A 16961-nucleotide genomic window follows, 5' to 3' on the forward strand; every position below is an offset into this window, starting at 1 on the left:
TTTCGGTTTAATATGGAAGAACTTCCACTTCCATTTCCATTTTCAACAAGAAAAGTCCAAGGGGGAAAAATCAGAAGTGGGGATGGGTTGGGAGTAGAAGAGACCTGTGAAGAGTGACCAGCAGTGGAGATAAGACAGAGGAAGCAGGGAGTGAGCAGGGAGTTGGCAAGAAGGAAAGGGCAACAGGCAGAGCTTTTTTGCAGGGGATAAGGAGAACTGATGCCTCTCAAGTCAAGTTGAAAAGCTTAACTATAAGAAGGACTGAAACAGAACAGTGGTGAGGAAACCATGTAGAGAAGTGCCGTCAAGGGAAGGAGTTGAGAACAAAGTTGTGAGTAGCTGCGGGGGGTGAAGCAAAATGAACTGGGTGATCTCCTGGGGTGGGGAGGAGGAGCTGAAGCAGCTGAAGAAGGGGTGGGTGGGGGGGCAGGGGCAGAGCCACTGAAGACACAGCAGGTGGTTGTGAAACTGATGGAGCACAGTGAGAGGTGTCCTCCCCGAACAAGCCAAGCTGGTACCTGCTTGTGGCGCGCTGCAGCTCAAGGCAGCACCATGCCATGCAGCTGGCCCTGCTCTCATCCACTACGTGCTGCCATCGTGCACCAAGCAGAACTTGCTCCCCCTAGAGCATCCCCGTGTCACCTCTGCACAGCTGTTGGTAATGGTGACCCGTCTTCCTGCACAGGGCAATCTTGCTCAGGCAAGGGGAATGAGACAGTCATGCTGAAAGCGGTGCAATGAAAATATCAAACAAAACCCAGAAGTGAAACAGGGAGGATATACAGCAAGAACTTAGACCTTAGCCTGGTGATACCCAGAGGTAAGCTACCACTGTAACTTTCTTAGACTGCTATCTAGGAAGGGACCTTCACCTGTCAAGTAATCTGTAATATGGAGTAGATTTTACTGTCTAAATGATCTGCTTTGGGCAGATTTACACCATCCACATTTGCTCAGAAAAGGAAGATCAGGAATATGATCTTGAGCAAATGTTGGGGTCCTCCATCAATGCTTCCCACACCCAATATAGCAATGCAGGTTAGTTTCCATACATCAGAGTTGTTCTTTAATGGAGTTATATTGGTATCAATTAGGCAGTAAAAAGGAGAGCCTGACGGCTAAACTGTGCTTCAGCCTGTTTCTCAGTCACTTGCTGCATGATTTTAGTGGTTTGGTTGGTGTTGTAAACCCCAATGCTGGTGAAAGGGGCTGATGTCGTCCCTCAGCTTTATTCCTCTTGAAATTACCGAACGCAAAGTTAGACAGAGCAAATTGGCCTTGCCCTAAACATGCTGCTCTGCTCTTATTTAAATTCGAACTAAAACTGCCGGACTTTTGCAATAGTCTGCTCCGCTCTGAACTTCCATCAGCTAACTCAAATAAGGAGAAATGATGTTTCTGGCATTTACTCTCCCACTGCACCCTGCCTCTGAGTGGTTCTGCACGTTTCTGTTAGCTTGTCCCTCCCCAGTGGAGTCAAGGAGCCCAGGAGCAGGTAAGTGGCAATCACAGGCAGGTGAGGAAGGAGTGGGATTTCAATCACTGATGAAGGGGGCAAAACTAGATGGCAGGGAAGGGACTTAGAGGGAGAGAAGGCAAAGACAGTGGACAAAAGAGGGAGCTGGACTGTGGCTTTCTTGGGGCACAGGGCAGGAGTTTGGGGTCTCTGTGGGAGAAAAGGGTGGTAAAAACATCTGTATGTCACACCCAGGGAAACAAGGCAGACAGCAAAGGAGGTGTGGGAACAGGGGATGAGCACTGAGCTGTACAGCAGCAGGAGTGTGATAGAAAGCAGGGACAAGAATAAGGACAGTGAAATGACTGGTGGCTGCTCTTTCCCTTTGAGAATTTCTCTCCACATAAGGCATATGTATCAGAGTGAGTATTTAGGAGAGGCAAGGCTTATTTCATCCTTAATTAGGCTTACTCATACTATACAAGTCTCTGGGCTTGCCGAGGAGCTGAGATATACAGTACCATTCAGTATATTCAATCCATCAGACTGCCATTTTTATATAGCAGTTTGTACAGGTCAGAGCCCTTCATAAGCCACCCAGTGTCCTGAAAATTTGTCATTAAATTGAATTAAGAGACAGGTCTTTCTATAGTTCTTCTGATAAAGTGGTTTAAATCAGGTAATAAAAAAAAAAAAGAGAGGCTCTTGAAGAAACAGGAGTCACACATGATAAATGAAAAAGGAACAAATCACAGGTCCTGGTATTATCTGTCTCAGAACTCTGAGGGAGATGATGGAGCTTGTAACAAAATCATGCTGTTAATAAAATTGGTTATGAGACTGGAGTGCTGTATATCTATGAGTCAACAGCTAAAAACAAAGGGAGCATGTTAGAGAATATCTTTAAAATGAAATTACACTTTTGCTCATGTCACAGTATCTCCATGAGGACTGTCTGGATTCTGCAACTGGTTCCTCCTAAGAATGATTGCTTTTACTTGGAAAGAAAAGGCAAGATGATATTTGTAATATATGCCTTGAGATAGAATTCTGCAGTCCTGCGGTTGAGTGGCTGTGTTCCTCTACAGCAGCAATGCTAGATTTAAACAGGAGAGGGCAGTCATGACCAAGCATCCGAGCATACTGAGGGATTTCTCTTTCTAGACGGAAGGTATTTGAAAAAGGTACATTTTTTAAAAATGATTAATAAAGCTTCATCATCCAAAAATAAATCTCCTCTAGACATCATGTATCAAGAGTAGTATAAATAATTACAAATTAAAACCTGTCTAGAAAACGAATGTTTGAGGTGTCCTTAAGCAGCACTATCCCAAATGCTGACAAAATCCCTGAAAAATCAGAAGGGTTTGAACAGCATGTTAATCTTTTTGATAGTCTCATTTCTAAAACTCTTGCGAGATCTTGAAGAGACTACAATGGGGAGAGCTGGAATGGAACCTGAACCAAGGCTGATGAAACCTGGATACTGTTCCCCACTGCCGTTTGTGAGCTTGGACAAGATATTTGCTGTGTCTGTGCCTTAGTTTCTTCTCTTGAAAGTAGAGTTTGAGTGTTAGAAAAGTCCATAAGCATGAAAATGACTGCAGGACACTGATAGTAGGTTAAGATCACCATATCAAAGCTAGGCAGTCAGTATGGATAATGCTGTTCACAGGTATTTTAATATTTTTTTCCTTGTTGAGAGATGATTGAATTTTTTCAGTGCATACCGGGCTTTCTCATGCTGTTCAGCTGATACTATTTGCAGTGCTTAGGTGAAAAACCAACTTCCCTAGGCATTTGTAAAAGAAAGTATATAAGGTATGTTGCTAGACCTCAGATGAAAGCATAAGCACCTTGGTTAGCAGGAAGTGCCCTCTACAAACTCCCTGTGCAGTTTGGAAAGTTGTATTCCCTTTCCCAGTTTCTACTTTATCCTCAGCAATAGCAGTGTACTATAAGTAGGCTTATCTGCTGTCCCCTGCATGAAGGGAACTCACATGTTGACCTTGGTGACAGGATCTTTGTTGTTCGCCATGCAAAGGGTATAATTTAGAACAGATGGGGTATGCCCACATGCCTTGTGGGAGTACAAATACAGAGACGTGCTCTCCACCTGAAGTGCAGGTGAAGATAATTTGCTTTGGTCTGCAACATGTGGACATAGGCGAAGTAATCTGACCACTATCTGAGACAGCTGGGAAGTCCTTTGGTATCAAGCTCCCCAGTTCTCCTTTTTGAAGTTAGGCATACAAACTGTTACAATTTCAAGGCACTTCACAATCCCTAGATAAACAGAGGTAGAAAGAAGGGAGCTCATTTATAGATCTTCTTTCTGCACTTCCACCTTTCTAGAAGCACTGTACAGTATGCTGGCAGGGAGAAGGCTCTGCATAAGGTCTATCTGCCTGATGAGGAAGGCAGAATCCAGCTGCAGGATCACCATCTGCGACCTTCAGGGCCCAGCAAGATCCTCAAGGCTGCAGCTCTTTCCTGCTATCTCTGCTAACTTGAAGGGAAAAAACAGGACAAGAATAAGGACACTCTTGGTATGCACTATCCCAGACAGTTTCAAATGAGCACTGTGGTTTAAAAAAACATGTTTTATTATTTAAATAAAAGCATCATGGCTCTTCCTTTCCTTGTGAAGATGCAGGGCATACGGAACAGCTGCATATGTAACTGCTGTTTAATTCAAGACCCAGACAGTGTCATTAAACATATTTTCTGGTAGAGCAAAATTACTTCAATAGGAAATTGTATTTGTCTCACTTGTGAAAATGCAGCTTAGAATACAGTTATGGATGTTGCTTCTTTTTTTTGTAGGTGTTAGTGTGGCTGTATAATTAAGGGTCTGTCAGTATTTTCATTAAAATATTTTCATTTTTCAGGATGTGTAAGTTAGCCTTAAAAATGAAAGCTTAATGGGTGAGTCTCCTCTTCACAAGCCAGACAGCACTGTAACTACATAGCTACCTAAAAAATGAAAAAGAAAGGAAAAAAAGAAGATTATGTTTCTAGGTTCTCAGAATCACCAGGGCAACACTGACTGAAGGTGCAGAAAGACCCAAGCATATATTCTACTACATATATGGGATTAATGAACATTTTTCCAGATGAGTAATTGCTAAATTGGTAAATCTCTGTATTAACATATGAACAGATTGCTGCAAATGTAAGCAATAATTTGAGTAGTTGTGCCAGATTGCTGCTACTTAACTAGTAGCTTCAGCTATCCCCCTGTTTAGGAGGTAATCATGACTTCGGGGTTTATTAGAGCAAAATGATATGCCTTTGTATCCAGCTTTCCTCCGTGCCTTCTCGCACCGTGGAGCAGCTGTGGTTCTCCAGACAAATCCTCCTTTCCCCTGCGCTCATGAGGGTAAGCTCCAGGCCAGAGCTCGGATCCCACACCTCCTTTCGGCCCGTCCCTCTTTTCGCGTCTTGCTTTCGGTGTGTGGGTGTAGCACCCAGCGCTCCCAGGGCCCCCGGATTTTCAGGGATGTGGGAGGGCAGGGAGCCCGCCCAGGACGGCCGGGCGGGGCCGGGCTGTCCCCATGGCAACGGCGCCTTAAAGGCGGGCGGGAGCGGCGGCGGCGCGGCCGCGGCCATGGATCACGGCAGCCCCGTGGTGAGGGGCCGGGCCGGGGGCTGCCCTTTCCTGCGGGATGGGGAAATCGCCTCCCTCTCCCTGCCTTCCCCCTTTTTGTCGTAGTCGTCGTCGTTGTTGACAATGACACGTTGTGGGCAGCGCGGGGGGAAGGGTCGTGTCCGGGCTTGGCGTGAGGCGCCGGGCAGCTCCAGCGAGGCGCTGTGCGAGCCCGGCAGTGCCAGGGAGGGAAGCGGCGGCTTTTGCCCCCGCCCTGGGTTTCATCTGCTCCTGTCTCTCCGTGCGTGGGGCTTCAGGTGGTCCCTCAGGGGATAGTAATCCTAGGGGAGCCTTGGAGGCTTCACTCTTAGACTCACTTCGGGCTTTGCCGCAATGGAGTGTTGATAAGCCCTTCCTGCCGCCTCGCTGTGTACAAAGAAAACTGGAGTTTGACGGTTCCCGATATGGATGGCCTGGTTCCGGCAAAAGAGTGCCTGTGTGTGAAGGGATAAAGCTGGAGTACAACAATGTCTGCACTGTAACCATTTTTCTCTAATTTGGAAGCATGCGGTGTTTGAATTTTACAGTCGCTATGTTCAGTTTTTACGTAGCGTAATGAATATTTGTACTCTAGTTTGGCAATCCTGGGGAGAGGAATAGGCCCGTTTAAAGATTTATATACAGTTTCTCTTCTGGATTAACAGTGAAGGCAGAGCATTTGACATATGGGCTGATCAACAGCTTTTAGGGCAGTGGCACAAGAGTAAACTTTTTTTTCCTTCTCATCTTCCTAGTATCCTGAAATGTGGTGGAGAATTTTTGGAGATCACTAATCCCAGATAAAAAAATTATACATGAGTACGGTTATTTTAAAGTAGTGCTGTATTGTGTTGATTGCTTTTTCAAAAAGTGTAATGTGTTACTTCTTAATAACTTCTATTTTTTTTTTAAAAATGAAATTACTTTTCATCTGCACTTTAGAATAACTTTAGAGCAGTAAAATATTAATTTGATGTTAAAAAAAATGAAAATTAAGAACTCAGACTCCTCTGTTTCCTAAAATATCTTAGCTTCATCTTTCACCTTGTGTAGGCTATTCTGGCGACGATGATAATCAAGATTAATAAGGTTTAAATTGCTACAAGCTAATTATCTTACATTTGAGTGTATGAATGTTGAAGCTCATGTGTGTCTGCTGTCCAGGTCTAACTGGAGCATTAGAATTTAATCACTTATATGGGCAGAAGAAGGAATAAAATGTTCTGTTGAAGTCCTATTGTAATATAAGATGAATGATATGTATTGATAATGATAATGTTAAAATTTCCTTAGCTAATCCACTATACAGCATAAAACTGTTTCCACAAAAAAAAAAAAAAAAAAAAAAAATCTTTGTTATTTTTTGCAGGTTCCTTACATTCTGCTTCTGATGGAATAGGCACATCTCATTTTTAGTAGCTTGTACTGTTGGTTGGCCTTTAAGTTAGGGGCAATGATTATAGAATAATACAAAGTGGTTGGACGTGCTTGTTTGAAAATAAGCACAGCAGTTGTTTTTGTAATGTTTCTACGATTTTCTTGAACGTTTCTGTAGCCTAACTAATAATTTGCTGCTCAAATCCAGTATTTTTCTAGGGATGTCAGATTTAAAAGAATTGCAGACCTTCACGTTTGACATTCAGTTTATTAAACTGATCTGTTCTTGCTGTTCAGTTCATAACAATAGTTTATGCAGTGAGATTAGAATTTGTGCTATCTTTTCAAATGACTTAATGCTCATCTTAACTTGAAAATATATTTTTTTTAATTTAGTCTGTGCTATACAATTCCATTATCGAAGATGTGATTGAAGGTGTGCGGGAACTTTTTGCAGAAGAGGGGGTAGAGGAACAGGTTCTGAAAGACTTGAAGCAGGTTTGTTTGCTTCCCCTGTGTAAATAGCAGCTGTGGGGTTTTTTGTTGTTGTTGTTTGAGAAGATGTACCTGTTCATTTCTTTGCCCTCCAAAACACAAACTTTTACCTTAACTTAGAGTTACAAGTATCCTGTGAGTGATATGTTGGCTGCGGGCAGTTAAAATCCATGTTGTTACCATGTTTATTGGTTAGAATCAGTCAGTTTACTCTCAAAAAACTGGGAATACTTGATTATCTTTTTAGACGTAGTTTGTTTTCAAAGCTGATGTTTGTTGACCTTAATAATAATCTTTCTGCAGCTTTGGGAAACCAAGGTGAGAGAGTCTAAAGCAACAGAAGGCTTCTTCAGGCATGGCCACTGTTCTCCACAGTTCACCCTGCAGCTGCCACGCAATTTTCACAGCGTTCTGCAGGCTTCAGCAGGTCAGGTGTTGGACACAACAGAAGCAATTTAAGAATAGCTCTGTGATTCAGGGATATTTTTGGAAGACTTGCAATAATCTTGGTTTGTGATGCTTCTGTAAATTGCACGAGGGGGAACAGTAACTATTTGAAAGCAGAACTTGACCAATAAAAGATGAATTAAACTTTGATAAACTAATGGAATTCTCTGTATGTGCTCTTGATCTGCTGCCTATTTCCAGTAGCAAAACATGCAGAGAATTTTAGTGTTCTTGTCTGCAGTCCAAAAGTGTAGCCCTTCAGTTGCACCTTTTACTTGTAGAGTTAAGCTTTTGCTTCCCTGTTTAATGTGTGTCCTGATGTGTGCAGAGGTTATCTGGCACGTTTGTGCCATGCAGCTCTGCTGTCGTGTTGGAGTTTAATCTGGTTCTCCAGTGGCTGAAATGTAATCTCTTGCTCAAACAGAAGAGAGGGAGCTTTTTGGTTTTTCTTTCAGTTAGTTTTTCTAAAAGCAGTGCTCCTGTTGCAGAGAAGTACTTGACTTTCACATGGCCTCTGACATCAGGACCTATTCTTCTCAATTAAGTCCAGCTGACCACTGTGGTATTGTTGTGGTGGAGTGTAATGCTCAGCTGAGACTTATCACAAAGTGTGAGGCTGTTAGGACCTTTACCCATAAAGGACAAAACCCATATGAGATGGTTTAATTTAAATCTGTGTTGTAGTGCACTTCAGGGTTGGGCAGGCACTCTTCATCTGTTTTTTTTTTTTTTTTTTACAGTCTTCATAGTTGAATGAATTGCTTTTGGAGAGAGATGTTTTATTTATTCCATGTGCTGAAAGGGAATATATTTTTGGGTTTGCATGCTACTGGTGGTCTTATATTTAATGAGCATTACCTTGTTACTCCTAAGTTTTTAGTGACAATACTAAGGCAAAACAATCTGTTGAAGCCAGTGAATCTGTTTCTTTTTAAAAATGGGATTTGAATTGCCTTATGGCCAGAGATTTTCAAAGTATTTAGGACTACCTAAATTGTTTGCTTCCTGAAGCCTGGGAAAGTTTTCCCTTTGGTTTTTTTTTTTTTTTCTCCCACTGAAGTCAGTGTTAAGTGCTTTTGAAAAATCTTATCCTACTGTTCCTACTGTTAGCACCATTGGATTTGTTCTGGTGCAGAAAAGTACTTGCATGTTTTCCTCATGTTGACAAGGCAATACTTGTGCTCACTTGGTTGTTGATCTAATGAGTATGAGCTGAAGTTAGATTGCTTTAGTTTCATGTGTACTTGCTGTAAATTATTGAAAGATAACTGTGGTAAATTATTTAAAGATAACTGTGTCCAAGAAATTAATGTTTTTGTTAAGTAGTGGGTTTTTTTGTTTTGTTTATAGCTTCTTTTGTCATCCCAGCTGGCAGAGGTTTTCAGCATTTCACAGCTGCAGAACTGGTATGTAGCTGTAGTGATATTTTACTTCAGTTTTGATTATCCTGAACTCCTAAAGGGTTGTTTGTCAGTTATTAATAGTTTTAAAGGGGGAGAACTGTAACACTTCTGCTTCTATTTGAGCAGTGAAAAAGGATAGGGATCTACCAGCCGGTTTTGCAGGCAGTGCAGCCAGAGGTGTGTTGGAAGACATGGCTGCATGTATTTAGCCCATAGGATGGAAGTGTAGTGGAAATGCACATCTACAGTTACTTAAAAAAAATAAATTACTGGGTGTTAAAATAATGCATGGTTGGGAAATACTAGCACTAGTGAAGCTGGGAGCAGCATTATCTGTGAGGTGTAGGAATCATCCAGAAGCAAATGGATGTTTTTAGAGTTGACAAGTTCTGAACTTTGGGAATGGCAAAATTTCTTTGAGGCGTGGCTACTATTTGTCAGAGCTTGATGAACTTACTGAGAGCCTCCTGACGCTCAAGCTAATTAGCTTGTAAAGTTGAACATAATATTGGGAAGATGTTTCTGCGATGTGTGAGTTTCCTGATTTAAAATTTGGATTTCCCTGAAACAGCTAGTTTGAAAGGGAGCCATATATCCAACTCTTGGAGGAGTTCCAGGAGGAAAAGAGAATGTGAAATGACTTCATAGGCCTAGGAAAGGAGTCTGTGCTGTGTGGAGTAATGCATAAACTTAGGGAAAAGTGACTCTAGGTGGATAAATACCTTTCAGGATGGTGGGTACATTGAAGGGGTATGGAAAAGTGTTCTGTTAACAAAAAGGGAATGTGATAGCTGGGAAGTAGGAAACACTTAGGGCAAAGCATTACCCTGTTAATGCAGAATACTCTTCATCTGTCTGAATCTCAAAAGCATGAAGCAACTTTTCAGTGAAGATGACCACAGAAAGGTCCTCATTGGTGTTCCATATGGATGTGTTAGGTGTGGCAGTCAGAGCCCCAGGGGATGAAGTGTGCACTGTTTCTTACTAAATCCAGCTCTCATGTATCCAGGGGCCCTCACAAGCAGGGACAACTCTTGCTCTCCCTTCGGCTGTTGCTTATCCCATACACCTGCCAGCTGGAGTGACACTACAGACAGCCCCAGGTAAGGTTAAAGAGGACATGTGAGATGTTACAGTGCACTGTGGATATTGAAAGATGGTCCCAAGTGCAGGAGATAAAACAGATGAGAAGTTAAAGTAAAGGTGGGTAAAGCCAGTTACCCTTCTCTTCCTCTGTAGTTTGTGTCCATGATTGCTGTGTGGGGGAAGTAATTGCATGGATTAGTTAGTGTGTCAGTTGTGTACACTTGCAAGATCAAGAAGGTATCTCCTTCTCTTATATGAGGGACAATCTTCCATGTTTTAAAAAGGTAAAGACACTCCACTGGTTCAGAAACAAATTGATTTCTTATTCAAATAAAATAAAAATCAAGCATTAACCTTTTTGCTCACGTTCATTTGCTGATGAAATTGCCTATGTTGCTTGTACAAAAACGTGCTTGTGCTGCTTAGGTATGATCAGTGGAAGGCTTATTTCAGTCATTAAATCTTTCCTCAAACAGCTGTTCTTTGTGAACTAATGTCACTAGTTATCTATTTCAGGTATAACTCCTGACGTTTTGAGACCAATAGATTGGTACCAGTGGCTGTTGTGTGTGAGCATGTGTGTGTGAGCATGTGTGTGTGAGCATGTGTGTGTGAGCATGTGTGTGTGAGCATGTGTGTGTGAGCATGTGTGTGTGAGCATGTGTGTGTGAGCATGTGTGTGTGGAGGAGAAAAATCAAATGGAATTTGGAACTTGGCTCTGGCATTGTAATTCTAACACTGATAATAATGACTTTAAGGATTCAGTATTTGGAGTGGTTTTCATAGAATGAGAAGATACAGAAATTAGGAATGGTCTTTTTTTTTCTTTTTTTTAACTTAATTGGGTAGTTTTTTTAGAGGGGATACCTAAAGGTCCTGAACTCTCCCTGTAGATATAGAATAGTTTATTGTTTCATCTTGTATTTGTTAGTTTCTGAAATAACATAGAAAAAAATCAAACCAGGATTTTTATTTATGTATTGTTTTAAAGCTAGTACGTTATTAAATTATTGAACTTACTGTTACAGGGCACTGTGTAGGCCAAGACTAAAAATGGGTGTAAAACATGATGGACTGGATTGGAAGCCATGATTCAGAAAGCTTTTGAATGCTTAATTTTCAAGGGCTGAAACTGTGCTCGAGGAAAGTTTTCCTTTGTAAACATCCCTTTTCTTGTAGTTTGCCTGAGTGTTTGCTATTGGTTTTTAGTGGTAAGAGGTCAGTGGCCTGGATGAACCTGTAGTTTAACTTGCTGAAGCAGTTTTCAACTCTTCTCTCTGTAGGGCAACTTTATAAAGTAAATGTGCCTGTTATGGTTACACAGGCCTCAGCAGATAGCAGCATTCTACACCCTCCTGTGCAGCAGATAATTCATCCCCTCGGGCAACCTTCAGTTCTGCAAGCCAGCGTTGCCGGTGTTGCACAGATGAATGCACCTTCTTTCCAGGCAGCTGGTGAAACATTGCAACCCCAGGAGGCTGTTGTCCAACAGACTATGGTATTTAAACCAAACATTGCAGAAAAAAAACCCCTGGAGAACTCTGCTTCATTGGTCCAGCAGCCTCCTGCGAGTCAGCAGGAGCTTGCAACTAATGCAGTGTTGAATCGGTGTGCAGACTCCACAGAAAACTCCCAGCACGACAATCTTCACACAGCTGTGTTTACTCCAGAATCCTCTGTAGGGCTTTTTCTCGATGAATCCTTGGCAAACAGCTCGAGCAGTGTACTGCTGGATGTGGAGGGGCAGTTGGACATGGAGCCTCCGGACCTGGTGCAGCAGCAAGTGTCTGATGATATCATCGACCTGATTATCTCGAGTGAAAGTTTGGATGACAATGCATTCCTGAAAGGTCAGGGCAGCATTGCTTCCTCTGACGAGGTAATGCCTTTTGTCTCTCAGCTGGTGAAAATATATCTGTTGGAGATGGTGGTTTGAACACATCCATAAATGACAAATAGCACCTCAATTGTAAGAATAAAAATTATTTTCATCTTAAAATTCTTTCTTGAGCTTGTTTAGAAGAGCAGTAGCTAACTGCTTACTTTTACATTAAGAATTTGTCAAAAATACTGTAAAATACTGTGATGGGTGAGAATGTCAGTCTAAAAAGATGAAGTGTAATGGATAACAGATAGATATAATGTATTAGACTTCTTGATTACTTTTGGGGATCATAGTTTTTTTTGTTTTGTTTTGGTGACTAAACAGACATGAATGACCTCTTGAGAAGTTCCATATCATTCTGACACTGATCAGCATATGGATACTGGTCAGCTGTGGACAAAGTGCTTGCAGTATCAGCTAGGATTAGTTTGAGGTTATAATGTATGAAGAGCATTTAAGTTGCATTGAGGATGAAAAGTCAGATTTGATAAGTGAAAATCTGCTGGAAGAAAATGTATTTCCTTGGGAAAAAGTCCTGAACAAACTAGAACTCAACTAGAGCGGTGTGGAAAACTTGAATGACTTATTAACAAGCCACTTTCCCGACCTCATCTAATTTTTGTTCCAGAAATTGTTTGCAGATGTTTGAAGTTCAGACTGGCTTGCTCGCTTTGAGTTGTAGTGCTTATGTGTGATTGAGGCAAATTTATTAAATGCAGATTTAGTGACAATAATGCCAAATGTCTGAAAATAGAAAGCATATTATGTTGCTCATCTGAACTTTGATGGCAGGATGATGAAGACTGTCCCCAGTAAGAATGGAAGGTCAAAGCAAAGTGTTATTTTGTTGAGCTAGAAAGTGTATGTGAATGGGAATTAAGTGCTACAATAAGGATTTAATGAGAAACTGAAGATGGCCAAAGCCTTTTTATGCTCCTGTGAATGCTCTGTTTAGGAGTTCTAGCACTTTTATGAACAGTAACTTGAAGTAGTGAAATGTTTACTGTTTCTCCCAGCTTTTTATATCTTATTTAAACAAAGCATTTTGATTGAGCTGAAAGAGAGGAATCAGTTCATCTTGACTTTTATTTAAAGAATGACAAATGCTATTTTTGAGTCAGAGGAGTAGCTTGGGTTTTGTTTTTTTTTTCTTTGAAGGTTTTTTGCAATAGAAATTCTAAAGGCCTACTTAATTGCCTTTTTTTTAGAGTTGACTACAGGAGTGCTTAAAGAACAGTCAAAGAATTCTTTTTTTTTTCCTGTATTGGTGAGGAATATTTGACATGGGTTTAATTTAAGGTTCGATGTAATGACAGTTTGCAAATGTACTCTGGGTTTACAGGTAGTAGGACTTGAAACTCTCGTTTTAGTGCCCCAAACATGCTGGTTTATGAACAAAAATCTCAGGCTTTGTACTGAACATAGCTTTCATTGTGGTGTTAATTCACAAGCTGTCTCTGGTCTCTTTTATTCCCGTCACATGGAACCTACTGAGCAGACAGAATATAACTTCCAATCGGAGAAGGATACCTGCAGTGCCATTGAAGGCATAATCCAGCTGGATGGTACTGGTGATGTTTCTTCCAAGGAAGAAATAGCACGTGCAAAAGATAAGGAAGAGAATGAATTCATTGGAATTATTGAATCAGAGGATCTAAAAGTTCTGGATGATGAGGAAGACTATGATGAAGAATGTGACAGTACTTCAAATATGGAGTCTAGCTGCAGTGGTGGTGATAATGAAGACCTCCAAATAGATATAGTTGAGGAGGTAATTTACTTTTTAGCCTTGTGAAGCACGTAACAATAGTAGGTGTATCTTGACTTGAATTGTTGGACGTAGAACAATTCCTGGTTAGTTTAATGCACAGTGAAGTTACATGCCTCAGGAGATAGGAGGTACTGCTGAGAAATGACTCAAAGCTCATTATGAAGAGTGTGGACAAATGAAAGAAATGTTGAAAAGTCATTTGTTTATTGGATTAATTAAAGTACTAAATTATCAGAATTAAAGATCTATTGTAAAACCCTGGCCTCAGAGGAATGGAGTTCTGCTTTTTATTTAAATAAGATATAATTAAAAAAATTTAGATTTTAAATAAGATATATTTAAATAAGATCAGGATACAAATCTGGATTTCCTTCTGAAGAACCATAGGGGATTTAACAATATGATACAAGTACATATGTTTCCTAGGTTTTCCTTTTTCTTAAAGGTGTGTGATTTTGTATCCTGGAGATTTGTTCACAAGAGAATCAACTTGTAGCATTTGGACTTCAAATAAATACAAGTTGATCAGTGTTCCAGTTACTGGAATCACTTTATCCTTTAGCAGTTTTGCTTTTTGACCTGTGTTTTTGTTTAGGTTGTTCTTGTTTTTGAGAATGCAAGCATGTAAAGGTGCTTATAAACGAAGTTTGTGTACCGTGGTCTTCACAGCCTCTAGGTCTTGATTTTTTTTCAGTGATAACCCTTATTGTTCTAGGTGTGTTTGATGCCAAGTATATTCAATGCTATTCTGAAAGAGTGTATAAAATAGAATTTTAATTTCTAGGACCCCTTGAACTCTGGTGATGATGTCAGTGAACAGGACATTCCAGACTTATTTGACACCGACAACGTGATAGTTTGTCAGTACGACAAGGTACAGTGTGTACTTTTATCTTTGTTCCTTAATCATTCCAAATAATATCTTCAGCAAATCTGTGTCTGTTCTACTGTCAATACTTTTTAGAGAAAATCTAATGCTGTAATAATCAAGTGTTTATATTATGTGTTTAGCTGACAATAGTCTGAAAACTTTCCTGCTGTTTTCTGAAATGAGGATAATCAGAATGACCTGTTAAAGGAAAAGAGAACAAGTCTTGCAAAATTAAAATGTGTAAAGGTGCAAAAGCTTATGCTTTTCCTTAACTTTTAAGTAATAGCAACATCTCCATGGATGTACACAGGCATATTCAGCCATGAATTAAGACTTTTGAAATGGGTAACAGAAAGAGAAGTGTTTAACATTTTTTGTCTTTGAAGTGCTTACTGGGAGATTTTCATACCAGAATTCTGTTGTGGCTGAAAAACCAACTGGTTGTCAAGGGCCGTTTTGTCCTTCATTTTAATGTTTAAAATCCAACCTTATTTTGAACTTCCAAAGATCAGATTAAGTACTAACTCTGGTATGGTTTTGGATGCTTATATATCAGTAATTTAAAAGATAACAAAACAAAGTACATATTTTATTTTAAAACAAATATGGAACAATATGGCTATAGTTTGCTTGAGAATGTGCCTTGACTTTTAGTCTTTCAAAAGTGATTAGTAACTAGGCATAGTGAAAAGTAGATAAAAATATTTTTCTGTTGTTACCTCGTTACCTATAAAAGAATGCTGTTGGCAAAATTGCTGTCCTGTTTCTTTTTCTTTCTAGAGATGAAACTAGACTGCTGAAAATCCAAGGAATTTTCTAGAGTTGTTTGAAATTCCTTCTTTTAGTATCAAACAAAGCTTTCTGCAGTAGGGATTATTTTGCAGGCCTTCAAAAAGAAACAGAATATAATATTTTTTTTTTTTATGGCAGTATTTGCTCTTAAGCAAAGTTTTCATGCTTTTAGCCTTATTCTTACACTGCTGTGCATGCAACATTGCTTTGCCATGTGTATGGAAAAAGGAAAACACTGCATTTCAGTTAAGCTGTACTTGTTTTCAAGGTGCAGTTTGTTTTGGGGCAGACTGATCTCTCATGAAATTGCTCCATTACTGTTGTCTTGTCCTGCTGGTGTTGAGTTGTCACATAGCTCACATTTTCTTGGAGAGTGGGGAGGGAGCGTGGGAGAAGGTGTGCTAAGATTCATGAGATTGTTCTCTTGAAAGGGCAGGGAATTCATTATAGACAAATGAAATATACTGCTTCCACTGAATATTTTGGGCTATCAGGATTTTCAAATAAAAACTGGGTGCGTAAACCAGGGTGTGCTAAAATTTTTTTTTTTTTTTATTAAATGGATGGTCTAATACATATTTGTGGGGGCATTGATTTTGATTTTTACTTTTTATCAGATACATCGAACTAAGAACAAATGGAAGTTCTTCTTAAAAGATGGAGTGATGTCCTTTGAGGGTAAAGACCATGTTTTTGCAAAAGCCATTGGAGATGCAGAGTGGTGAAACCTCACTGAAGCATGGACTTTAAGACTGTGGCATTATTCCCTTAAGAACCTTCTGTTGTGAAACAACTGGGCTTCCTATTGTTTTGCCACAAAACCTCCCAACAAATAATAAAACAACAAAGCTGTGATAAAAATATGCAAAATATGTGTAGTTAATACATGCACAGTAAAACACTGTATTGTTAGCTACTCAGCTGTCTTTGCGGTTCTTTTCTGACTATTTCAACACTTTTCCAACCAAGAAACATCATTGGAATGATTAGCTTTAAAGTTTGAAATGTTGTATATGTTAGTATTTCTTTACTTTCTTGAATTACAAAGTAAATTCTAGTTCTGTTGGGTTTGTTTCAACTTCTTAAGAGCTAAAGTATGACTTGAAATATAAAACTACACAGTTGTTGTTGATACCATGTATTTCTTTTCAAAGACTGCTGAGTTAAAAAAAGAAAAGGAAAACCACATCTGTGCAAGTCTGAAACCTCTTGTCTTTCCTTCCTGTTTTGCTTTTTTTGTTGCTTTGTGGTTTTTTGACATCAGTTTAAAGGGCAGGCGTTTTAGATCTAAGTAAGGGAAATGGGGGTGGAAGATCCTAGAGTTCTCAATATATGAGAATTATTATTGCTTATTCTATACCATCTATGTCTACTGAGATGCAATGAATAGTGTGATGTAACACTAAAATGTGATTTATTTTCATTGTCAATGGAAAATCATTTAAGTTTGCTACTGTACATACTTCATTTCAGGACTACAGACCAGTAAGCTGTGAATGACAAAAATTGAGCATAATAATAAAATGTCATCTCATATATATTTCTAGCAGAGAGTTGTTTCTGTGTTCCCTAAATATAAACTTTGCTGAGAGAAACGTGTACTAGCCATGCATGTGTCTGTAGCTCACCCTGCCATGAGAACTGCGTTCCCACCAGTCCTCAACACTGATTTTTGTTAGTTTGTCTAGAAACAAAGGTCAGAAAGAAGTTCTGTGTCCTAGCCCTTCAGAGCTGCAGCTTTTCTCCTGG

General features: G+C 39.9%; 1 protein-coding gene across 2 annotated transcripts; it reads left to right on the forward strand.

Annotated features, from left to right (window-relative positions):
* Window positions 1-4718: 4718 nt before the first annotated feature.
* GTF2A1L (general transcription factor IIA subunit 1 like) lies at window positions 4719-16752 on the forward strand. Of its 2 annotated transcripts, none has more exons than XM_039378697.1 (9): window positions 4719-4838; window positions 6858-6959; window positions 7260-7383; window positions 8754-8809; window positions 9816-9909; window positions 11177-11772; window positions 13277-13549; window positions 14334-14423; window positions 15830-16752. In XM_039378697.1, exons 1-9 carry the CDS (start codon window positions 4740-4742, stop codon window positions 15935-15937), a joined length of 1542 nt encoding a protein of 513 aa, XP_039234631.1. In that variant the 5' UTR covers window positions 4719-4739; the 3' UTR covers window positions 15938-16752. The 2 variants fall into 2 exon arrangements, with proteins under 2 accessions (XP_039234631.1, XP_027566611.1); XM_027710810.2 differs by lacking the exon at window positions 4719-4838 and adding an exon at window positions 5022-5087 and having other exon boundaries at window positions 15830-16750.
* Window positions 16753-16961: the final 209 nt, after the last annotated feature.

This window comes from Pipra filicauda, unplaced genomic scaffold (genome assembly GCF_003945595.2).
Source record: "Pipra filicauda isolate LSUMZ 115617 unplaced genomic scaffold, ASM394559v2 scaffold143_size2779998_pilon, whole genome shotgun sequence".
Taxonomy (NCBI): Eukaryota; Metazoa; Chordata; class Aves; order Passeriformes; family Pipridae; genus Pipra; species Pipra filicauda.

Coding starts and splice junctions, on each gene's coding strand:
- GTF2A1L (XM_039378697.1), top strand. CDS start 4,740: ATGATATGCCTTTGTATCCAGCTTTCCTCCGTGCCTTCTCGCACCGTG. Junction 8,810..9,815: donor ATTTCACAGCTGCAGAACTG/GTATGTAGCTGT, acceptor TCATGTATCCAG/GGGCCCTCACAAGCAGGGAC. Junction 13,550..14,333: donor AAATAGATATAGTTGAGGAG/GTAATTTACTTT, acceptor TTTAATTTCTAG/GACCCCTTGAACTCTGGTGA.